This window comes from Chinchilla lanigera, unplaced genomic scaffold (assembly GCF_000276665.1).
Source record: "Chinchilla lanigera isolate Chin_1 unplaced genomic scaffold, ChiLan1.0 scaffold00024, whole genome shotgun sequence".
Taxonomy (NCBI): Eukaryota; Metazoa; Chordata; class Mammalia; order Rodentia; family Chinchillidae; genus Chinchilla; species Chinchilla lanigera.
Window position 1 is genome coordinate 21,759,410 of NW_004955425.1, and position 25,101 is coordinate 21,784,510.

The 25,101-nt window shown below is 44.4% G+C and overlaps 1 protein-coding gene across 1 annotated transcript in view; it reads left to right on the forward strand.

The window, feature by feature from the left end:
- Homer1 (homer scaffolding protein 1) overlaps window positions 1–15,434 on the forward strand; it is a 130,267-nt gene extending 114,833 nt beyond the window's left edge. The window contains exons 8-9 of the mRNA XM_005386011.1: window positions 184–264; window positions 12,313–15,434. Of these exons, the coding sequence (XP_005386068.1) occupies window positions 184–264; window positions 12,313–12,501 (270 nt within the window). The 3' untranslated portion in view covers window positions 12,502–15,434. The remainder of the gene's footprint in view (window positions 1–183; window positions 265–12,312) is intronic.
- Window positions 15,435–25,101: the final 9,667 nt, after the last annotated feature.

Consider the following 25,101-nt stretch of genomic DNA (forward strand, 5'->3'; position numbering starts at 1 on the left):
TCATTCTGTCCTAGACAGCACACCTGTGAAGATGACTGCATCCCTCTCAAAGGCAGTAGAAAGGAACGTGTTTTAAATGACTGTTTCCTAAAAAGTGGGGTGATAATTTCAGCAGAAAATAAGACCTTCCCTTTCCTTGATACAGTTTAACTGTTGTTAAGGACATTACTCTACCATTTCTAGGAAATAGAAAGATTAAAACAAGAAATTGATAACGCCAGAGAACTCCAAGAACAGAGGGATTCTCTGACCCAGAGACTGCAGGTGAGTGACCATGCGGTGTTCCCCTCATTTCCACGTAGAAAGCTGTCAGTCGTTCTTTCCCACAGTGATGACTTTTCCTGTGACTTCATTTCATAGGTTTTAGTCGTTCTTTTTTTCTAGGACTTCTAATTTATGCCTAATCTTTGACTTTTCAAAAATTACTTGGTTCATCTAGTACCTTGAGATACTGGTGGCCATTTATAAATTGTCTTTGGTAAGTTATTTTGTGAATTCCTACTTTCAATATTAAAAATACCCTGAATTTTAAAAAAATTCTCGTGCTGGGCGTGGTGGTGCACACCTGTAATCCCAGCACTAGGGAGGCTGAGGCAGGAGGATCGTTCTGAGTTCGAGACCAGCCTGGGCTACAAAGTGAGCTCAAGGCCAGCCTGAACTGCATATCGAGACCCTGTCTCAAAAAGACAAAAAAAAAAAATTCTCAAATTGATATCATTTAATATAGGAACTCTGCTTATTTTTCACATTGAACTAATGTATGAACTATAGCAGTAGTTGTTCCCTATTGAACACAAGTGAGTGCTATTTTTTTCTTCAGTCTAATTAATTTTGCAAAGTTTTTCATGTAAATAATACACTTCCTGATTCAAATTTGCATACATGGTTGCATCCTGTGTCAGTGGTGGTCAGGCATAGTGGGAGATTGTTCAGAATTACACCAAAGTTTCTTCTTGCTGGCTGTTATGTTTTGTGTCTAGAGATCCCCACAAAGCCTCATGCAGTCATAGGTGGGGCTTTTTCAGAGGTGGCTGGATCTAGGGTGTGTAACTGATGGTGCAATGCTAGGATTAAGGGTGTGATTACTAAATCAGTCCACTGATTGGTTTGGCGCTGCCCTAATCCTGGTAGCCTAGATACAATATATGGGAGAGTAAGAACCTTGTCCCTTGCGTGCTTGCTTTTTCCAACTTGTGCCTACCGTAACTGTCTCTCTGCCATGCCACCCTGCCTTGGAGCCAGCTGATTCTGGACTGAAATCTCTGCAAACTGTGAGCTAAATAAACCTTTCCTCCTTTAACTTTGGGTGTTGGGTATTTTGTCTCAACATTCACAAAAGTAATTAACAGGTATTCCGTTGCTTTAGGTATTTTTCTTCTTTAAGAGAGGGTCTCGCTATATAGTTCAAGTTGGTTTTGAATGCAGTATGTAGCCCAGCCTGGCCTTGACCTCATGGCAGTCCTCCTGCCTCAGCCTCCCAAATGCTGGGATTACAGGCGTGTGCTGTCATGCCCAGCTAGGTACTTATATTACACCCCCATGGCTCTTGTCTTTGAACAGTTGGGGAAAATAAAATTGCTTATTTTGGCTCAACCTCTTTAATGTTGACCTTCCATTTTAATCATCTGTGTAGAGTAGTGGTTCTAACTAGGGCAGTTTTGTGTCCCAGGGAACATTTAACCATGTATGGAGACATGCTTTACTCTCACAACTAGGGGAGTGCTACTGACATCTAATAAGCAAAACCAGGGATGCTGATTTTGTGACGAAGAATGACAATACTGTTGAAGTTGAGAAACCCTGATAGAGAACCAGAATATGAAGCATATAATTAGGACTGGAAGAGAGGTGGAAGGAGGCTAGGCCTAGTCTGTTCTTGTGTTTGTCTTGGCTTTTGAGCACAGCACTTGTTGTGACTGTACTAGGCACTTAGCACACATCACCCCTCATGCTCACACTAGCAGGTGGGTTGCTCCTGTGGGTAGAGAAAAGAGGTGCTAACAAGTTTAACCAAGGCACTTAGCTGCAAAGGAGTGAAGCCTACGTTTGCATCTGAAACTTCTTCAAGCAACAAGTGCCTAAGCCATCCTTAATGATTCTTCTCTAAGATTTATGTCTGTAAATTTTTGTCATATGTACAGTAGTGCCACTTATGAGGAAAAATCAAGAGATGATTTATTCATATCAAACTTCTGTGTTAAAATATCTAAATGTATTTCACTGATGAGGAGTGATTGAATTTTATAACTGGCGTCCAAAACTGTGAATAACAGATCTTAAACATTCCTTCACTGAGTATCAGAAGTTATTATCAGAAAAAAATCAACCTGGAACAGGACTGGGGGGCTTTTAGAAAACTTAAGGATGAATTGTAAAAGACTAGGCCTCAGGAATAACCTATTTCTTCAGTTAGAAGAAAATTCCTTCTGTAACCCTTACCCTCACCCCGCCACACACACCTAAGTGTGTCCTATTGATCAAGTCCCAGCACCGTAAATTTAATTTAGAAAACTGTATTTACTAAAGTCCTTGGATAGCAGAGAAACTCCCAAAATTGTAGTGTGTAGAGTTGGATTGAAGGTGTGAATGTGGGTTGAAAAACCATAGCTGTGCCTGTGATCATTATAGAGTTTCTAATTTTCAGGTGGTTTGTTTTTGTTTTTATTTTTGGTACTGGGAGTTGAACTCAGGGCCTTCACAATGAGTTAAATCTCTAGCTGCTTTTTATAAAAATAAATTTTGAGACAGAGTCTCTTAAGTTACCAAGACTGGTCTAGAACCTGAGATCCTCCTGTCTCAGCCCCCCAGAATGCTGGGATCATTGACAGTCTGCCACTGTGCCAGCTAATTTCTAAATTCTGGTATTTAGATATTTCCAAATATCAATATAACACTCATGGTAGCAAAGTTAGAAAAGTATATCTAGCAAGGTAAAAACTCATCCTAATGCAAAGCACCTCTCCCTGGTGTGTGTTTGACAACTTTCTTTCCTTGGCTTTCATCCCCACATTCCTATACGGATGGTGGCTTATGTTGTTTCCGGTTATACCATAATAAATAATATCATCGTAGTAATAAACCTTACATACATAGTAAGATTTATTACTTTCTGATGATTTCTTTAAGATTAACATTTAAATGAGAATTGGTTAGTACCAAGGTTTAAAATGCCTCATTCTGAGCCGGGCGTGGTGGTGAATACCTGTCATCCCAGCACTTGGGAGACTGAGGCAGGAGATCACACGAGTTCAAGACCAGCCTGGACTGCATAATGAGACCCTGTCTCAGAAAATTAAAAAAAAATTTTTCAGTCTCATCCTGAGAAAGGGCTGTCTGGAACAGCAGGGCCCCGACTGCTTACTGGTCTCTGTTCGTCTATACTGTCTTGTAGGAGATAAATCCCTACATCAGTACCTCTGGGGAGTCACCCTAGGGCCTTCTGCATTGCACATGCCAAGCAAGGGCTCTGCCACTGAGCTAAAGCCTCAGCCACAGTGTGACAGGAAGAACGCCTCCCAGCCGGGTAGGTGTCAGCTGTGCGAGTTCATGTCCCCGAAGATTGAATATCGAATATCAAAGGATGAATTTCAAGGACAGAGGAGCTCGAGAGTAGAAAGTGTTCGTGGAGAGACAGCTCCTAAGAGACGGGGCATCCTGAAGCGGGTGGCCACAGAGGCTCTTTCTCCAAGGCTATCTACACAGCAGACTCTCACACCATGCGACGAACTCCAGTCATCCAGCAGGGTCACAGGTACAGCTGCTTAGCTATTACTGACCCGTTAGGGAAGCAAGGCAGGTAGCGATAGCATCATTACCTGCAGCTGACCTACAATTTCTCACAGAGGAAAAACAAAGGCGCGTGGAAAAGGGGGAGGACTGGTCCGGTGAGCTGCTCCCCTGCCTATAGGCGGTGCCTACTTAGGCCCACCCAGGCTGGAGATGCGAGTCAGTGTTTCAGTGTGTGGGATGTGCACACCAGTGCTCACCTGGAGCATGCAACCACAGGGACTGTAAACGCTCAGCCTCAGTAATGCTGCTGGGCCTGCAGGCCTGCCCTCTTCGTGGCCCTCCCGTCAGTGTTGATGTGTCTCACCCTCTGTACTGCTCCCCTCCCACACTCCAGGCCCTCTCTGACTGCCTGTTAATTTCTATCTAATCTAGCTGTCTGTTATAGCACACTTTGCTACCATTTCTCAGTACAGCTAAGAACAAACCGTTTTCATGTAGCACTCCCATGAGCCAGTCACCTTCCACACACCCACACGTGAGAACTGGGGAGACACTGTAGAGCTAAACCATAGCATAACCCCCAGAGCAGTCAAATCCTGTGGAGTTCATTCTGTTCTGCATTTCCATAGTTTAACTCCTTTCTCCAGTACAGTACTAAGAAACCTGATTCCCATTATCCACAATATATTTACTTGTTGGATCTTAGAATACAAACAGAGTAGTCTTGAATTGCTAATTAGCACCATTGTCACAAAAATATCAAAAGCTACTAACTAAAGAGCAGTGTGATTGTCCTTAGCCTATGTGCAAAAGTTAGTTGGATGCCCGGCATGGTGGCACGGGCCTGTAATCCCAGCACTCGAGAGGCTGAGGCAGGAGGACTGTGAGGAGTTCAAGGCCAGCCTGGATTACATAGTGAGAGTCTGCCTCTAAATAAATAAGTAAGTAAGTTATAAGTAAATTGGACTAGTTTTCCCACTCTCTTCATGCGCAGTAGTCACATTTATTTGTGCCATTATGCTCCACTTTAGTCTTCCCACAATCCTTCCTGACTTTAGGTATGTATTTAGTGACTGTATGAAACATGAAATGGCAGAGTCAAAAATAAAAAAATTCCCTCAGAGAATGTATCATCCCGACCCAGTACCAGGCTCCATCTCACCACAGTTACTGTAGGTAACTGTTTCATTAACTTTGCCTGTTTCCTCTTCCTGCCTTTCTTTCTCCCCTGCTTTTTTTCTCTCTCTTTCTTTCTGTTTTTTGGTTTTTTTTTTTTTTTTTTTTTGAGGCAGGGTCCAGCTATATAGTTCAGATTGGTTTTGAACTCACTATGCAGCCCAGGTTGGCTTCAAACTTGCAGCAATCCTCCTGCCTCAGCCTTCTGAGTGCTGGAATTACAGGCGTGCACCACCACACCCTATTCCCTATTTATTCTTACCAAGCAAAGAGATACATGGGTGGGGTTTTTACTCTACCCTCCCTCTTTGGTTACACAAACAGTAATGGACTCCAGATTATTCTTCTGTGCTTATTTTTTTGTTTTGGTTTGGTTGTTTTCTTCACCTAAAGTATATCCTGGAAATTATGAGAGTTCATAGAGATTTGTTCATTGTCATCTGTGTGTATCGTAGTTCCTTCAACCAACCCATTTTTATTTGGGAATTTAGATTGTTTTCAGTTTTCTGCAGTAACACTAAAATGAGTAACAGTGTACAGTTACTTTGTAATTGTTAGAGGTGTGTCTTCTGAATAAATACTTAAAAGCAAGAATTCAAAGTTACAAAGTAAACTTATATATAGTTTCTTTAAATATTGCCAAATTCTCTACAGAAGCAGTTGTACCAATTTCTACTACAACATTATGAGTGCCTGTTTTTCCATATCCTCTCCATAAAATGTTTTTAATTTTAGGTGGTGTATAATAAGTGAGAAATGGTAACTTTGTTTCCCTTATGATGAGTGTGAGCATCATTCATAAGCTGAAAGTCCATTTTTTGTATTTTTATGTGTGAATTTATTCATATCTTTTGTCTTTCCCTACAGTTACTAAACCTCTTCTCCAAAACTTTCAAGTATTTCTTCAAATGGAAAATCAGAACTATTTTCTTTGTTAGTGTCTTTTGACATTGAGTGAGGAAATGACTTTTGGAATTTTGTTACATCTATGAAGACAACTATATTCTTCCTAGATTTCTTTTTCCTTCCTAGATCTATTAATATCATTTAATGTATTATCATATGTTCACTCCCCTGGTAATTCCTTAATTACTGCCTCTATTTCTTTTACAAAAAATGCTTTATTTAAACTGTAACTTTCTGGTTTTGTTTCCCTTTCATACCAGAGTTTTTTAAAAGATTTATAGATTTGTTTGTAGAAAGGCCTTTTTGTATTTTTATTTAGCTGTTGTCTTATAGTTTGATTGCATTGAGGTCATGGGGTTTTATTGTAGAATTTCTACCTTACATAATTTACTGCGCTTTTTTGTGATCTAATATTCAGTCAGAGCTTGTGAATGCTCGGTGTGTGTCTCATACATGTGCAGTTGGATAGTGCTTTCTCAGCCAGTTGAAAATGTATTTTAATAGGTAACTCTGTGATACATTTGTCTTTCTCTACATGATGTATTGTTTGGTCTGTTTTATATCTTTGATGTTTAAGGTGACCTTACCTTTGTAGCTGTTACCTTAAACTTAAACATTTAAAAAATTCTCCTAGGGCTAGAAGTGTAGCTCAGTGGTAGAGCACTTACTTAGCATGTGCAAGGCCCTGGGTTTAGTCCCCATGCCATACATACACACAAAAAAAAATTTTTTTAAGAAGAAAAGAAGCTGGACATGGTGGCACATTCCTGTAATCCTAGCACTCAGGAGGCTGAGGCAGGAGGATCGGCATGAGTTCAAGGCCAGCCTGGGCACTATGGTGCGTTCATATTTAAACTTTCACTATCTGGTTTGTTAGTTTTAAATGGTATTCTTTGATTCTGAACTGTTGTTACAGATATTTTAGATTTTACCAGATGTTACTGCAGTCAGATTTATCAGTGACACAGAAAACCATCAAATGGCACTCAGAAGTGGAGGGAGCTCTTTATTTTGCTAGTAGGCCCAGAGGAGTTCAGCACCCCAAAATCTGAGCCCTGAATCTGTGCTGGGGAAGTTATATAGAGTCTATGGTGGGAAAAGGTGAGTCAAACAAAGGCAGTGACTTGAAGGTGACAGGTTTACAACTTCTAACATCTGATGGGGGTAGCTGTGAAGCAGCTCCGTGGGAAGGAGGGAGGAGAGGCGCAGCTAAGTAGAGTCTGTTGTAATCTTGTGGCTAAGATCAGAGTAAGAACATAACATCATCTGTCAGGCGGGGTGCAGGGTTGAGTCCTGGGGGGAGGTCCTGGAGTGGTTTGTTTTTCCATCTCACTATGACTTTAAATAATAGCTTTAATAATGAGGTTAACTCTGTACTTTCTCATTTCCTTTCTCCTCCAGTATTTTACATATATAACTTCTGCTTTGTTGTAGTACTTTATACACACACCTTCGGCTTAGTCTTTGGCATACAGTAATATGTTAATGCTCACAGTCTTAGTCCATCATGCTGCTGTAGCAGAATACTTTCAGGGGGTTAATTTATAAACAACAGAATGTATTTCTCACAGTCTTGGAGGCTGGGAAGTCAAGATCAGCACCAGCTGGCTCCTTTGCTGAGATCTGTGTCCTGCTCAAGACTGCACCCAGTTGCTGCTGCAGTGTGCATGCCTGGAGCAGGGCAAAGCTTCTGTTACCAGGCTGACTCCCACTTGAGGAGAGGAGCCCGCATGCCTCCTAGAGGCCCCCTCCTTTCCAGAGTACTCGCTTGCTGGAGGAAGCTTGACCTCTTGTTGGTGCTCATCCTGTACATTCCTGAGTTCTTATGTGTTTCAGTTTAAGCCTTGGGCAGGAGGATCACCATGAGTCCGAGGCTAGCCTGCACTACATAGCGAGACCCTATCTCCAAAAACGAGTTTTTTTGTCATACCAGATCTTACATTTCGTTGCTTCTCTTCCCCTTTGTTAATGTGACCCAAAAGGCTTTTCTCTCCCCCAAGCACCCACGCCTCAGGCGCGCCCTCTGCCTTTTCCCCATTGCCTCTCCACGTTGTGTGTACTTTCTTAGAATCTGCTTGCCTTCAGTGTTTTAGGACTCACAGGGGTCTTCCTCTTGTGGCTATCGCAGGTTAGTGCTGTCTCTGTCTCCTACTTACATGAACTTATGGAATTTGCAGGTTTTATTCTTGTTATTTGCTGACACAGTCTGGGGAGGATGATTGGTAGATTTCAGTGTACACAGTCATTATTACCTTATTATTGTCTTATTTTGTTTTGTAAAAAAAAGTGTTGTTGTTTTTTGAGACAGGGTCTCAATATGTTCAGGCTGGCCTTGAGCTCACTTTATAGCCCAGGCTGGCCTCGAACTCGCAGCAATCCTCCTGCCTCAGCCTCCCAAGTGCTGGCATTACAAGCATGGGTCACCACGCCCGGTTTATTACCTTATTATTCAGAAATTTTTTTGGTTTACTTCTTTATTGCCTTCCTTCTAAAGGTAAATTCCTGTATTAAAACAGGAATTATCAGCCGAGCGTGGTGGCACATGCCTGTAATCCCAGCACTCAGGAGGCTGAGACAGGAGGATAGTTGCAAGTTCAAGACCAGCCTGGGCTACAAAGTGAGCTCAAGGCCAGCCTGAACTGCATAGCAAGACCCTGTCTCAAAAGGACAGAAAAATAAATAAATTAAATTAAATAAAACAGGAATTATTGTACTGCTTTATCTTCAGTGTCTAGTAATGGAAGATGTTCAGTAACTAATTGTTGAGCAGTTCTTTGTCAAGTGTGTATGTGTCTTTTACCCTCTTTTCTAGGTAAAAATGATGATGTATTAATACTTACCTTGATGACTCATGTGTCCTGTTGCTACAGGAATGATATAGGACCTCCAGGTGATACAAGGGAAGTAGTCTTAACTCCCAACCTGCCAGATGTCTCATATTCTAAGTCTGTGTTCCCCAAAATCAAAGGGTGAACTCTAAGGAGCCACGGTGGTTAATAGTAGGAAGTACTTACCGAGGCGGAGAGATGAAGCTCTTGAGGGACAGAAGAGGTCCCCAGTGGGCTGCCAAGGACCCCATCTCTCGGGAAGTTTATAGAGCACAGCCACATGGGTACCACGTGGGTTACAGCTGTAATCATCCAAAAAGGTTATAAGTATAGTCACTTAGTGATGCTGATCCAATTTGGGGAAGCAAGTCACGTAGCACCTGTGGCATGGGAAGAACAGAGCTTTTCAGGAAGGGATGGGTCTGGGTCTTGGTTAGCTGTCAAGACATCATTAGACCCAGTGTTGCTGTTTATTTTGTCCCCAGCGAGGTACAGAGGCCTGGTCATCCCGTCTGTATCTTGAGGCCTGGCTTCCAGCAGATGAGCCTCCAGCCACAGTTGTAATGAGTTTTCATTTCCTCTGTCTACTCTCTCAAGGGCCCAGCCCTATCTCACCACCTTGTTTTTCCCAAACTCAGCTGTCTATAATACTATTATATTTGAAGATTAATAATCTAATGAAGCAATTAATAATCCCTGAGGCATTTAAGATGTGAATCATATTGATAAGAACTTAAATGAATTAGATGTCAATAAAGATAGAGGTTTTTTGGTAGCTTTTACTTAGACTAAAAGTTCCAGGATTCAAATTTAGAAAAAATCAAGTTGATCTGGTTCCTTGACTGTAGTCATAACTGCATAATACTCTTAATCTAACAGATATGGAATATGACTTTCTGCCCAGTAAAATTTTACCCTTTCAATTTTTGCCCTTCAAATCACTCAAAAGAGATTAAGTTGTTCTGCCCTGCAGGATTTATTGAGTCTGAACCATGCCTCCAGGTGCCACTGGCCTGTCTTACATCGTGAAGGTAAAGAAGTTCTTAGACAAAAATGAGGGCCAGGGACATAGCTCAGTGGCACAGATGCCTGCCTGGCAAAGTACAAGGTCCCGAGTTCAATTCCTGGTACCAAAAAAAAGACAAAAATGAGCAATTAGAAGCCTGAGTTTACAGGGAGAAGGGCAGAAAGAGGACTGGAAGGTGCGGGCTCAGGTTAGAAACCGGGATGTGGCCATGGCTTTGGTCTCCTCTGGCTGGCCCCTGTTCACTAGATTGTCTGCTCCTGCTCTAGGAACAGGTTCTTTCTGCCTGGAAACATGCGCACGTTCGCATTGCTCTGGACCCCTTTTGTTACCTAAATAGTGGAACCTGTGCAGACACGGCTTGGAGGAGACTCACTCCTGGTTCACTGTGCAGTTCAGTGGCTGTGGGGACTCCCTTTTGCCTGGTCCCACTGAAAGCTGTAGGCTGTAGCGTCGATGGGCATGGAGAAAGGGAGGTTTCGGGGTCGGGGAGGGTCTGCTGTGCTTGTGTAGCGTGGGAACGCCCGACTGGTGAGTTTGTTGAAGCAGCAGCAAGGCATGCAGCGCAGTCCTGCGTGAGTGTGTACATCTGATGGAAGGGCCTGTTTTTTCCTAACAGTTTACAGCTAAAATTTATAAATATTTTATTAATTTCAGATTCTGTTTTCAGTTTACTTATCTTCACCTGGCAGATTATTCAGACAAAGGAGATTAGAAAAATGTGTGGTTTAAGATATCAGTAAATTCTCAAGATGAAGTCGGATTCCTAAGCTCTTCATTTATCAGTCACCATAGCTGTTCCAGTCCCTTCTTAAATCTTTGCATGCTCACACATCTCATGTGGCATCTCACGTGGCACCCCTGCTCATGTGTTGCTCATAATTACCCTTAGCTAGTGTCTTGGTTACTTTTCTCTCGGTGCTGAGACAAAATACCCAATGCCCAAAATGAAAGAAGGAAAGGTTTATTTAGCTTACAGTCTGTGGAGGTTTCAGTCCATACTTGGCTGGCTCCGAGGCAGAAGGTAGCAAAGCAACAAGAGCAAAGGGGGGAATGGCAGCCAAACAGCAAAGCAGCCAGAGCAAAAAGGGAGGAATGGCGGCAAGCAGCTTCTTTCCCTGCCTTACTTTGTAAACAGGCTACCCCCACCTAAGGGGCCTGTAGCTCTCACATAATCTCCATGCCCTCCTCTTCCACAGGCTCAGGATGTATACAAAGTAAGTATCCTGGCTTCCTGCTGAGTCACTTAGCCAAACCTCTAGATTCCCCAAGTTGACACAGTGTATCAACCATAACAGCTAGGCATGTAGTTATCCTCAGAATAGTGAATCAGCTGTTACCCTCTTAAATGTGTTCAAACCAGTTTTTAAATTACTTTTCTCAAAACCTCAATTTTTGAAGATATTTTGAGAATTTTGGTGGGAAAGCACCCTAACACCAACTCACAGCTGTGTTCCCTTTGTGCTCAGACTCCCCTTCGTCCACACACACAGTCTGCCCAGATGCAGAGGGCCCTGCTCCCTGTGCTGTCCTTGTCACTGACCTGTTACCAGCTCAGCCTTCAGTAGCATTCTTTGAATTTCCACTGTCCTCTATACTTAATAGACATATCTAAATGTATTAAATTTGAAGCATCTTATTTTCTGTGGCTGATTCACATTGTATAACACCAATATTTTCATTGTCCCATATAGTTTACATATTTGAATATAATTTTTGTCAGTTAATTCCTCTCAGATATAAAAATGAGCTTTCTAGAAAGGACATACAACTTATAATTTGTTACCTATGTGAGTTTGGTTAAAGTGTAAGAGTTGATTCTCTGCCATATTTTTAATTTCATTTTTTTAACTGAAAAATATTGTTAGCTCAGTTTATATTTTTGCCACTCATTTTTCATCCTTAGAAACATTTCTTAAAAAGTCGTAACTTCTGGATAACTTTTGGTTATCCAGTTCCATCTGTTTCAAATGTTTTAAGGTCTTTTGTTATCATGAGCTCTCGCTTCCCTTCTGCATATTATGTACGATTATTATATACCTCCACTACAGTTTTTAGCAGCTGGACTGTGTTCTTAACAACATGCATTCATTGAATATCAAGGCCACGTGTTTAGAGAATGCTGCAAGCTCATTTGAGAGAGCTGCTTTCTTCTCTGAGGGTTTGCCAGTGGGCCGGTGAGCTCAGTTGGTTAGAGCGTGGTGCTCATTAATGTTTGCCGGAGCTGCTGGTAAGGAGAGAGTTTTCATTTCTTTCTCTCCACTTGCTTTCACCTGAGCTTGCTGGCAGGCTGCCCTGCTGCCTCCTGTTTGTTAACCCGAGTAGGTAAGTGGTAGGAAGATGAGATGGGAATAGTTCCCCAGTGGGTCTTCAGGCCTGTCTGGGCTTGGAAGCCTGTCTGAAAATGTTGCTTGGCTTGAAGGAATGAGTCATAACTTTTTGTTGGGTAAATAGATTCACAAGAATCGAGTCAGTAAAACCATACACTCTGAGGGCCTATCTGAAACCTCCTTAAATAGCATTAAGTTGGGCTTCAGAAATTCATCTTGATTTTCAGGCTTGTTACATGATGTGCGGAAATAACAAGTGATGCTGTTTTCTAGGCAGTGAACTGACATATATGCATGCATTTTACTTTTGCTTCTGAAGGAGGTGGAAATTCGGAACAAAGATCTGGAGGGACAACTGTCTGACTTGGAGCAGCGTCTGGAGAAGAGTCAGAGCGAACAGGAAGCTTTTCGCAATAACCTGAAGACGCTCTTGGAAATTCTGGATGGGAAGATATTTGAACTAACAGAGTTACGGGATAACTTGGCCAAGCTACTAGAATGCAGCTAAGGAAAATCAAATTTCAGTGCCAATTGATTAAAAGATACTCTGTCTCTCTTCATAGGACTATTTGGGCTCTGCATCAAGATTGCACAAAAAAAATTAAATATCATTCCTCCAGGAGGAGGATCTTTTGAAAATTGGAATTGTATATTTCAGTGTAAATTTTAGAATTTAGCTTGTAGCTAGTTGGGTAAAAAAATGAAAAACTTGAACTACAAATTACCTCCATGTATATTATTGGCCATAGTTAACTAGAAAGTTACAAATAGACACTTAATGCAATCTTTTTTTTTTTTTCCCCTGATATTAGCCAGTGGGAGAATTAACAATGTCTGGGTCACATCCCCTTTTGTGTTCAACATAGTGAAGATTATCTGCTTTTTAAATTAATTTATTATGATATCTAGAGCTGTGATTTGTGCAAAAACTTAGTGATGAAAGCCCTGTCTTTTGTTGTAATCCGAATAATTTCTCAGGATATTTTGCACTGCTGAGAAGCAGTGCCATTACCAGTTAATTCTTGCCAGGAGTGAGAGAGAGCTGCATCTTTATTGAAACACACTATAACTGGGTGTATAGAGTTCTTCCCTTTTTTGTACTGGAAGATTTTTCACTCTGGTGACTACTCTGGTACACTCTGGTGTTCTCTAATCTTGTCTGTTGTATACTTTACTTTTCCTTATTGATTCCATGTGTTTATGAGAATATACTGTCTCCTGTTTTATTACACATTTTAAAGCCAACTAACAAAGGCAGCTGAGTCCCTCAGAAATTTTTGTTTTTAAATTTCTAATAAATTTGACACACAGAACTGAAATACAGTAGCCTGTCATTAACGGGCTGGTGTAGCAATGTTAAGTATATTTACAAAAAATATGCAGTTACTTTTGTTTATATATTTTGCAAGAAATCTTTTCTGAATGATCAATGCATTTCAATTTAAAAATAATAGTGGTTATTGGGGAACTATTTATTATAGGTAATTTTAAGGTGTAGAACTATTTTCAAGGGGATCCCTTTACGTAACAGCCGATCAGAGGACTGTGTCTAAACGGTGACCATGGCAGGGGAGACAGGTCTTGTGCTCTGGGCCTTCACGTCAGCCACACCCTTCCTCAAACCTCACACGGCAATATACTGAACTGTTACCTAGCATTTCCACACGGAGCTACATTAACAGGCTCTTCTCAGCGAGCAGGTTTTAATGTTTTGATGTAATTTTAAAAGACTTTTAGCAAACATGCATTTCTTTATATGATACATTTCTTTTATGAAGCGATTTTAAAAGTAAGCCAAGTGCTGTCTGGTCTGCATATGAGTAGGAAATGCGTCAGAATGCATATATTCTTGCTGTACAATGCCTGTCATGGTGAGGAGGTTGTTCTTCTTAAAGTGTATGCTTGAGTGTCTGGCTCTATAGAGTCAATAAATGCACTGACTTTTTGTTTGTACCCCAAATTGATCGAATTGTTAAGTACAAAATTAAGCAAATTAAGCAATTTGTAACCATTTTTCACTCATAGCTACTCAGCATTAGAGAATTTTGTTTTATATGTATGTGTATGTACATAAATACATACATATTGATTTATATTAGAGTGAAAAATAGTTTGTTTCTAAACTTAGTTTCTAGAATGAGCTTTCAGGTGTCTGAACAGTTTCTCTCAGACCCTTAGTCATCCCGTATTACGTGTGCTCCAGCGTCCTGTAAGCTGCCTCCATCTATCTTAGGGATTTTCCTCACCTATTACCATAGGGAGATTAATTGGATACACATGCTCAGAGCGGAGGTATTTCTCTGATAAATCAGGTAATAAAGTTTATTTGATGGATAGAATTTTGAAGTAGATGTGATTTTATCCACGAGTCTCTGAGTGACAGAGCACCAGGTTTTCATTTAAATAGGGAACTAGCTAGGGGTCAGGGAATTTAGTTATGAAGAGTTTTTTAAAAATCTTTTAAAAAAAAAAAAACAGTGTAAGCTGTTGAAATGGTCAGTGATTTATTTTAATGATGTAATAAAATATTTTAAAATTTTTGACATAGTGGTCATTTAATGGGAAAATAACTCACCAAAATGTTTCCACTTGAATTGTATTGATAATGTGAGACATATATGTAATTCAATATATACATATACCCATATGTATATACAGAAAATTATTTTTAATATTTTCCTACTGATAAGAAATTTAAAATTGGAAATTTTGTGAGTGTTTTCCTTGTCCAATAGAGCCTAACTGTTTCTTTTTAGTGACTTAACAACTTCTTGAGGGCTGCACCTTCAAAGTCCCAGATTGTCCATAGACATGTACAGTATTTGGGATAAGGTGACACAAGTGCACATATAAATAAATCCTTCTTACAAGACTATTTTAAACTCACATTCGCAGTAGGACCATATCTGGAAAGCATTGCCTACGAGTCATAATTCGGTTGTGTGCCTACTGTAGATTTTCCATTTCTGTATTATAAATAAATGTTTGCATATTAAAATTCTGATTTTTCCCAGAGACAAGTACTATATATATATATTTATATATATATACATATATCTCTAGCTCTCGATCAGGTGCGGTGGTCTGTTCCTCAGAACGCAGCGTTGGGGACGGTGGCCGGAATGCGCAGACTCTCGGTGACTGTGGAGGACAACAGTGGAGACTGAGCCGATGTGTCTAAGTTATTATCTGATGATAACTATGAATTCTTGTACAGAAACAAAAGCTGGAAAAAAGAAAAACAAAAATACAGTTTTTATTTTGAAATACATTTGTTGTTCTCTGGAGAATGTACTTCATCTTTTTCCCTTCAGTCTTTCACAGATATTTAAGAACATTTAAGTGATGGCAGCATTTACAAATCTTACAGGTGCTACTGGATTTTGCATTAGTGTATCATGTTGTGAAATCCTGACTTTGACATAAAAGGTTTTTTAAGTATTTCCCTGGCTGGAAAATTAGTTTTTATTCTTCTTTATTCTTTCTATCTTCTCTCCTTTCTCCCTTTCTCACCCACTCTCTGTCTTCTCTCTCTCTGGAGGTTGAAAGACTCAGAGCTACACCCCACAGCCCATGTCACCCACCACCTCCACCCCCATCACAGTCCCAGTCCCCAGAGACGAGGCAGTAACATCACAGGTGTCAGCCGCTATCGCTGTACTATTGGGAAGCAGAGAAAAAGCCTTGCGGGGTTTGGTTTTGGTTTTGGTTTGTTTTTTGTTTTGTTTTGTTTTCCAGGTGGAACTAGAAGAAGCACTCAAGATTAACCCACTACAACCACATGTCAAAGTCAATCTCTTTGCCTTGTTAAAATTAAATTAGCCGGGTATGGTGGCATACACCTCTAATCCCAGCACTTGGGAGGCTGCGACAGGATGGTCGCCATGAGTGTGAGGCCAGATTGGGCTACAGAGTGAGTTCAGGGCCTGCCTGAACTACATAGCAAGACCCTGTCTTGAAAAAATAATTTTCATTCTTTAATATGTGTGTATTTTCTTCCATGTTTTATTTAGCTCTGGACGTGTGTTGCAGCAGCTCTCTCCTTGTCCTGATGTTTCCCAGGACTAGAATGAGAGCCAGGCAGCAGCAGTACGCTGGCTGTTGTTTTCATTCTTTCCCTTACTTGGTAGAAAATGATTTTAACTTCCTAAAATGCTATGCTTAAACATGTGAATTAGTCCTCACTGAACAACTCTCTCCTGTATGTACAGCATTGTTCCTTTATCATTCTTGAGGTAAAATGAATTTGTATAAAATCTTAAAGAAGTAAACCTTGCATAAGAAGTAGTTGAGATTGACACATTTTTTAAAAATCTCTAAACTGGGACACTTAGCCAGGTGTGGTGGCACACATGTAATCCCAGCACTTGGGAGGCGAAGGCAGGAGGATTGCTGTGAGTTCGAGGCCAGCCTGGACCACTTCTCCAGACCCTGTTTTAATGAGTAAGATCACTGTGCAGTAGCTTTAGTAGGAACAAGCACTGACTCAGAGTTAAAGCTGCTCAGCTGGAGTGGAGACAGATGTACCATTCAGCTTACTCCAAACTGCAACAGCCTAGCTTCTCCTATTCTTGTAAAATTACAGAATTGACAACAAATTTTAAAACCTTACAGGCAGTAAGAGTCTAAGCTACTTACCTAAATAGAAACAGTACCTTAGAAATAAAAGCTCACAAAACTGTTAATGGAAACTTAAATTTTTATGGCAGTTTTTCTTTACAGGAAACATAGATGCCTCACAAACATATCCATAGCTTTTGAACTAAGAAATTGAATATTTTGAACTTTCTGTTTAGAAGTTTTTTTATCCAAGAAAACTGCTGTCAGCACTGCACTGCCTAATGTGCCCCGTAGGGGACAGAACTGAGTGTGGCTCCCTGGACAAGCACGTGCTCAGCTCGTGGCCTTGGGTTCGGTTCCCAGCACCAAAAACCCCACATTTTACCAAAAATGTAAGCCTGGAGACAAGTGCGTCAAGACTGTGACGCCCTCCAGCGCCTGCCCTGCGGGCTCCCAGGCTCCCGGGTGCTGTGGGTAGAGGACAGAGTGCCGCAGGCCTGGGGCCCACGGACAGGCTGGCACAGTGAGACCTCATCTCATTTAAAGGAGAAGAAACCCTGGAGCAGGAGCTGTTTGTGGCAGCAGATTCAGCAAACTACTAGGAACACCCGATACTCGGCGTTTCGGGTGCACCAGGCTGGCAGAGAAACCAAGAGCTCCACTGCCGTTCTGCTGCTCTTTACGAAACGAGCTGGGGTGGCCCTAGTAATTTTCAGGGACTTTCCAAGGAACCTGTCATGTGTCAGCGTTCATAACCTAATAAAAGACACCTGAGTGACCAGCACTCACCCTTCTGTAGGATTCTGACCTCCTGCCAGATACTTCCATGTCAGGTGTGCCCTGGGATAGAAAAATTACCCTTTCTCCCATAACACAGATGCAGGATGAGTCATTTCTGTAAGACGGAAAATGTGGACGTGTTTTCCATCAGTATGCATGATTTCTGTGACTGAATCATACCTGTCCTAACTGTCCTAACCCTATCTGTGCACTGCGGGCAGCCCCACTGCTGCCTCGCACCCTGGGGAGAGAGCTGCGGGGGCTCTGGGGCACCTGCCTCGGCCAGCTGGGACGCGGTGCGAGAGTCATGGTCCTCGGCACTCAGTGGTCCTCCCGGGTGCCCCCTGAGGGGCCCAGGCAGAAAGGAGAGGCCTCCAAGGACCGCCCGCCAGCCCACGATGCCATGCAGCTCATGGGTCCCCCCGAGCCCCTCCAGCTCCCTTTATGTCTCAGAGATTTCTGGGAAGCAGATCTGAAGTGAATACTCCATGTGCACTCCAGAGCGCCCTCATCTCTGGTGTGCACAGCCTTGCTGTCATCGGGCTGTACGTCCCCTCACCAAAGCCCCTCACTGTGCTGGGCACGGGCTTTCTTGACCCCCACAGGTTGTTTCACATCGATTTGGTGAAACCTTTTCTACTGAGATAAAATATACATACAATCTGCAATTTTAATTATATGTGAGATCATACAGTATTTGCCTTTTATACCTGGCTTTTCCTTAACATACTGTTTTCAAGCCCACTGGTGTGCCAGGCAGTGTAGTCCTGCTGGAGGCTGGGGTGTCGCTGAGTGGTAGCACACTTCCAGGTACGTACCTGGCCCTGGGTTTGGTCCCCAGCACCACACACCCACCCACCATCCTTTCTGAGGCTAAATAAAATTCAGCTGTGTGGGTAGGATGTGTATCTTGTTGCTCATCTGTCGATGGACAGATATCCACCAGCTGGGTCTTGGGAATAATATGACTTCTTTACTATAAACACCTGCTTGAGTCCCTGCTTTGCATTCTTTGGTTTGTGTACCTAGAAGTAAAGTGACTGGGCCATAGGATAATAGTATGTTTAGCTTTTTTTTTTTTTTTTTTTTTTTTTGGTCTTTTTGAGACAAGGTCTCCTTATGCAGTTCAGGCTGACCTTGAGCTCACTTTGTAGCCCAGGCTGGTCTTGCACTCGAAATGATCCTCCTGCCACAGCCTCCTGAGTGCTGGGATTACAATCGTGCGCTACCACACCCGACTTAAATTTTTTAAGTTTTAAATAGATTTTATTGGTACATTTTAGATATATATAGTGATCACATTCATCATAGAGAATTTGTACATGATACAACTTGTTTACTTTTCCCCCTACTCTCCCTTCAACCCCTCCTCCCCTCGCCATTTACAAAAGCTTTGTTTCCATGTTTTCCTTTTTAAATTTTTTAAGACTGGGTCTCACTAAGTTGCCCTGGTAGGACTCCAATTTGCAATCTTCCTGTCTCAGCCTCAGTTAGTGGTAGGATTACAGGCTTGTCCTTGTTTGACATTTTGAGGAGCCACCAAACAACTGGATTTTAATTTGGTAAACTGAGATTTGCCGAGTGTGGTGCCAGCTCGGGGCTAGTACTCTGCTCCTAGAGCTGTAAGGACACGCTGGCCTGAGACCTGCCTGGTGCTCACTCTTCTGTCAAACGCTCCTGAGCACTCGCTGTGGCCCAGGCCCCTTTGGACAGCAACTTGGAAAAAAGAAAAGGCCAGGCTCTGTGCAGGACAGTCCCTCCGAGCACAGACGCACACACCCCAGGTGGCCCGAGGAGGAGGAGCTGGCGACCTGGAGACGGATGGGGGCGTGTCGGGAGGCTGCAGCGCAGGTGAGATGGAGCAGCGCAGCCGCTGCCACAGCCGGAGCCGGTCAGAGCCGGGTGCAGAGGGGTGGCGAGGGGCACGGGCAGGGTGGGGCTGCGTAAGTCAGGTGAAGGGTTGGGGCTTCGTTCCGAACATAACGCAGCGATACCGAGGGATTCTTGTTGCAAAGAAGGGATGTGGTCAACTAGACTTCCTAAGCCCAGGCGGTATGCAAATCACAGCAGTCCCCACCGAGACTGATGGCTGCGGGGACCAGGAAGATGCCGGCTGGATCCGGGCAGAAGTAGGAGGCACAGTCCGCCATCTGCACAACGCCCCGATTCGTTCATGTGGCAAGGGACGCGTGAAGTCGAAAGCGGGGCTTGGATCTGGTCCGGGTGGTAGAGGGCGCGCGCCCGCCTGTGGAGGAGCCGCGGCCCTGCAGGGAGCAGGGGCTGGAGGAAGACCCTGGGGGTTGTCGAGGGGTGCAGTGGGGACGTGGGTAAAGACGGGGCCCCGGGCAGGACAAGAACTGGTGAGAAAGAACGGGAGAGGTGGGCAGCTGGCGGGCGGGACTCGGCCCGGAGGAGGCCCGGAAAGCTGGATGTCGCCGGAAAATAGACTGTCGCTCTCAAGGACTTAAAACACACTTTAGCTTTGAGGACTTACAAACTCATGTGCTGTTTATAACACTTGAAAACATTGAAATCCAGCAGGCATTAGCGGCTGGTTTTGCGGAGATGCCACAACAAGGCGGGCGTTGCGGGGCGAGCTGGCCTCGCGCGGCGCGTGTCCGTGAGAACGGCTTCCTTCCCTGCTCCGCCTCCTGGGTCCCCGCCGCCGTTTCTGTGACAGCGCTGCACTCGGAGCAGTAGTTTCAAAGCGGGCAGAGGAGGGATGCAGGCTGCGGCCGGGGAAGCGCCAGCTAGCTCGGGCTCCGCGGCTGCAGCGCACCGCGTGTGCCTGTGAGTGAGCGACTTTGGTACCGAACTCGTACTTCACAGCTAGAGCCAGACAGTTGCCCGTCGGCACTGCTGTCGGGCTTTGAGCCTGGGTTCCTGTCGTCCCAAGCGATCCTGGCTGCGCTTGCTGCCGCAGAAACAGGTCGCTGCTCACCGATTACCGTGGGCTGCAGTCACCTCAAGGACGACAAGGAAGAAGACTGCGTTGGCTTAGACTGCGTGTGGCCCTGGTCTTCGCTGCTGGTGGAAGTTAGTTCGCAGCGCGGGAAGCAAACCGCGCCCGTCCGTCCCGGGCCCGCAGGCCCTCGTGAGCGGTCGGCCTGCACCGCCGTTTGGGCTTTTGTTCGTTTTAGGCTTTAGTCTTGCTCTCCTCTAGCAGAGCCTTTATTTTAGAATATGTCTGTGCGTTGGAATTCCAGCGTTAGGGACAGGAGCGCAGAGCGCGAGGCTCCTCGGTGCCCGCGGCGGGGCGGGGCGGGGGGTCTCCCGCACCGCGTAAGCCCCGCGCTCGCCGAGGAGCGCGGCCGGGAAGGCGCAGCCGCCTCCCCGGAGAGTCCGGGCGGGGTCGGGCCTCACCTCCGGCTCGGCCGGCGCCCATCGCGGCAGCGGGGCGGACGAGGGGCGCAGTCTCCTGGGGCCGTGCGGTCCTCCGAGTCCTGCTTTCCGGGAGGCAGACGGAGCCTCGAGACCCTTGGGAGCCACGGGCGGGTGGTCTGGGCTCTGCCGCTAGATGAGGAGGGGCTTAAGGAAAGGCAAGGCGAGGCCAGGCTAGGAGACAGCTTTCCCCCACTTGTACCAATTCAGATGAAAGAACCTGGAAATCATGAAGAACAGGTGAAACGGGCAGGGGGTGGTGTACACCTGCGCTCCCAGCACTCGGGAGGCTGAGGCAGGAGGATCCCTGTACCCTGTCCCCAGAGGGAAAGGAGCGAGAGCACAGCCGAGGTAAACGTGCTGCGCCGGCGGAGTCCTTCCCGCGGCACTGTGCCCCCCGCCCCCGCCAACTCCCGCGGAGGCCGCGCTGCCCCGCTCCGGCCTGGCTGTCCGCGGGCGGGGTCGGAAGCTGCCTCGCCTCCCTCCGCCACCGAGACGCTTGAGCTCCGGGACAGGGCGCTGCCGGGTGCGGAGCGGTCCGCGGGCCGAGCGGGGAGGAGGACCCGGGCCGGGCGCGGCGGAGGAAGCGGGGCTGGTCCCGCGGGCAGGGTGCGCGTTGAGGTGCGCGGACGGGCGCCCCCGCGCCGCGTCTCCGCACGTCCGGGTCTGGGGCCTGAGGAAGGGAGGTGGCCCTGGGTGATCGGGTTAATTAGCACCTTACACTGAGTGCAGGGCATGGCCCGGGAGTTCAGGGCTCCGCTCTCCAACTGTTTGTGAAGTCTCTTCGTTAACCTAGAAGGTACCAACTCCAAATCCAAATTTGAGCCCCCCTCTGGCTTCGCGGCGACGCGGGGTCTCTGCCCGCGAGGAGGGGTGCAGGCGGCAGATATAGCCCCGTCTCCCGCCCCGCAAGGACATGTGCGCCCTGCGCCGCGTTCCAGGCCCCAGGGACCCTCGGCACTGTGGTCCGCTCCCCTTCTGGACGCAGGACTGTGCTCAGCGCGCGGGAGGAGGGCCCTCGGAGCCGGGGCGCGGTCTCCACAGGGTTTTTAGTTACAGAGTTTTCCTTCTCTTGGACCTCGTTTATTTTTTCGTACTCCTATTTTTTTGATCAACAGTTCTCCTTGTACTGACCTATTTCAAATTTTAAAAATTTAGCTAGACATAAATAGCTAATTTAAAATGATAGGTTATTATGACTTTACAGATTTTTGTATAGTGCACCTCTAAATCCAGATGTTGCAGGACTCCCAAGAAGACGGCAGAGCGGTCAGCACAGAGAAGGAGCCTCTCCGAGAGTCGCCGACCAGACGCTGGAATAGAGCAACAGGAGGAAGACAAGAAGGAAGGAACTGGGTTCCCTGGACCCAGGAAGGACCTGAATCGAAAATTGAAGCCCACAAGAAAAGTGAAGAGAGGGCCGGGGAGAAAGCTCAGCGGCACAGCACCTACCTGGCAAGCACAAGGTCCTAAGTTCGAGTCCCAGCACCAAAAAAAAAAAAAAAAAAGGGTGAAGAGAGAAACTTCGGTGAAGAAGGAGGAGGTAGCTGGTGGAGACTTCTTCCTGAGATGGGACTCACTGCCCAGAGAAGCACTTCAAACCTGTGGACACGTGGTGGCGGCTGGCAAGACCAGAGGCCTTCATGGAGACGCAGCAGTGGAAGGGAACAGTGCACGTGGAGGACTGCACTAGCTGGCGGGTGAGTGCTGAGGGCTCAGTTGTCCACAGGAGAGAGCAAGTGGCCAGGAGCCATCTTGGAGAGGGGCCGGCTGAGCTCAGAACTCAGAACAACTGCTGGCTCCAGCTAGCAGCCCCCAGCTGAGTTCAAGTCAGCAGAAGGTGTGCTCAGCTACAGGCTGAGGGAGTCTGGTCCCAGCCTGAATTTCAGGGGAAACAAAGGTGCAGCCTCACTGAGATTATCCACTACCCCAATAAGGCTACTGCTGGCTTGTTGGGACTCTGTCTCCACATGTGCTCTACCAGTTACAGCACAGACAAACGTGGAAGTGGACTCTTTTTTTCTTTTTTTTCTCTGTCCTGGTTTTTTGTTTTGTTTTGCTTTGGTTTTGGGGGTTTTCATCTCCTTTATTGTTTGATTTTATTTTTATATGAGTGTGCATGTGGTTTTTAGCATCTTGGTGGTGGTGGTTCTGTTCTTTTTTTCTTTTTCTTCTCTCTTTCCCTCCAGTCTTCTGCACCAGTTTCCCAAAGTTTGTGTAATCCCCTTTGTCCTCTTGCCTTGCTTCTGATCTCTTCTTCTATTTCTCTGTTTTTTCCCTAATCTCTTTTGTATTTTCACCCCTGAGAGTAAAACTGACATATTAAGGACTTATTTACTGCATATAACTTTCTGGTTTGTTTTAGACTTTGTTATATACCACAAATCTAGTTCATACAGTTAAAGGTGGCAAATTAATGGTGAGCTGAGTTTGTCATTTTCTAGGTTGTATTTGATGCTATTGTTATTGCTGATTATATTACTTTAGCCAAAGTGATATAATTGTTCTAACCAGTGTTCTTCCTAGTACTCCAAGAGTGAGACTGACTAAGAGTCATGGAAAATACTGTGGGCCACTGCTGAAGAACCAGGGGCTGGGCCAAGTAGGCAGCAACTTCTCATTCACAGCAAATTTAAGAGGTAGGCTCTTGGGCTAGGCGTGGTGGTGCACGCCTGTAATCCCAGCACGCAGGAGGATCATTGCAATTTGGGCTACAGAGTGAGCTCAAGGCCAGCCTGCATAGAGAGACCTTGTCTCAAAAGTACAAAAAAAAAAAAAATAGGTAGGCTCTTGTAGCAGATTCAGAACCCAAAAACCAGCTACAGTTGGAAGACACCTCTGAGAAATAGTCATTTCTTAAGGGTTCTAAATACTAGCAATAAAGTAACCTACCATAGGCAATTTACAAGTTTCAACCCAGGAATTAAACTAAAAAAAAAAAAAAAAATAAGAAGAAAGTTCAGCACTAAGCAGCTCCAGACATCCAGTTCACCAAATGCAAACGGGGCAATGAGGTGGGACAATCTGAAAGCCACCCACCTGATCTCTCTGAAGTGGTAACAACAAAGCAAATAAATGAGGCTCTAGAAAAAAATCAAATCAGAAATAATTTCTCAGGGCCAGGGATATAGTTCAGTGGCATAAGCACTTGCCTAGCAAGCCTGAGGTCATGCGTTTGATTCCCAGTACCAAAAACAAAAGAAAAGAAATAATTTCTCAGATGACTACAGAGATGGTGTCCACAATGAAAACCATACTTAGTGATTCTAGAGCAGATACAGATAAAAAATAGAGGAGCTTAGGAAAATGATGGAAGCCATGGATGCTCAACATAGGAAGGAAATTGAATCCATAAGGTAGATTCAAGCAGATATCCAAGAGAATGAAAATTCCTTTAAAAGTATTCACAGCAGATTAAGCCAGTGTGAGGACAGAATCAGATATAGAAATACACTTGCAGTTAGTGATCATGAAAAGAAAGATTTCTTTAAAATAGCAAGGGATCATGAGAAATCAATCCAGCAGCTGCTAGATGAGGCAAAGAAGAATAACATTAGATGATTGGGGTCAATGAAAAAGCAGGAGATAGCACAAATGTTCTCAGAAGTCATGGCAGAAAACCTCTCTGGCAGGGAAAAAGAATTTGACATACAGGTAAATGAGGCATATAGAACTCCAATTGGCCATGTATAAAAGAATGTATAGCCATGCATATCTTAGTCAAGATTCTAGAAATTCAGCACAAGAATAGAATATTAAAAGCTTTTAGGGAAAATAAACAAATCGCCCATAAAGAAAAGCCCATCAGAATCACAGCTGACTTAACACAAACCTTCAAGCTAAAGAGAGCTTGGAGTGAAGTATTTCAAGTCCTAACTGAAAAGAACCTCCAACCCAGATTGATGTACTCCACAAAACTATGTTTCAAAATCATTGGAGAAGTGAGATATTTCCATGACGAAGAACATCAGAGGAAATTTATGACCAGCAAACCAGCACTCCAAAATGTTCTGAAGGACATTCTAGAAAGAGATAATAAAGACTACAACTCCATGAACCCCAACAGAAGGAATCCACCAGGCAAGGTAAACAATTAAAGGGGGTAGGGGGAGCCAACAGTAGGAAAATAACATGACAAGGATAAGTCTATACATATCAGTTATAACCATCAATGTTAATGGTCTCAATTTGCCAATCAAAAGACACTAGCAGAATGGATCAAGAAGAAAGATCCAACAAAATGCTGTGTACAAGAAACACATTTAATTCCAAAGAAATTCATAGACTGAAAGTCTATGGAAGGAAGGAAAACCATAGTACATTTGACAGGAACCCAGAAAAAAGCAGGAGTACCTATTCTATTTGCAGACAAAATTTCAAGCCAAGA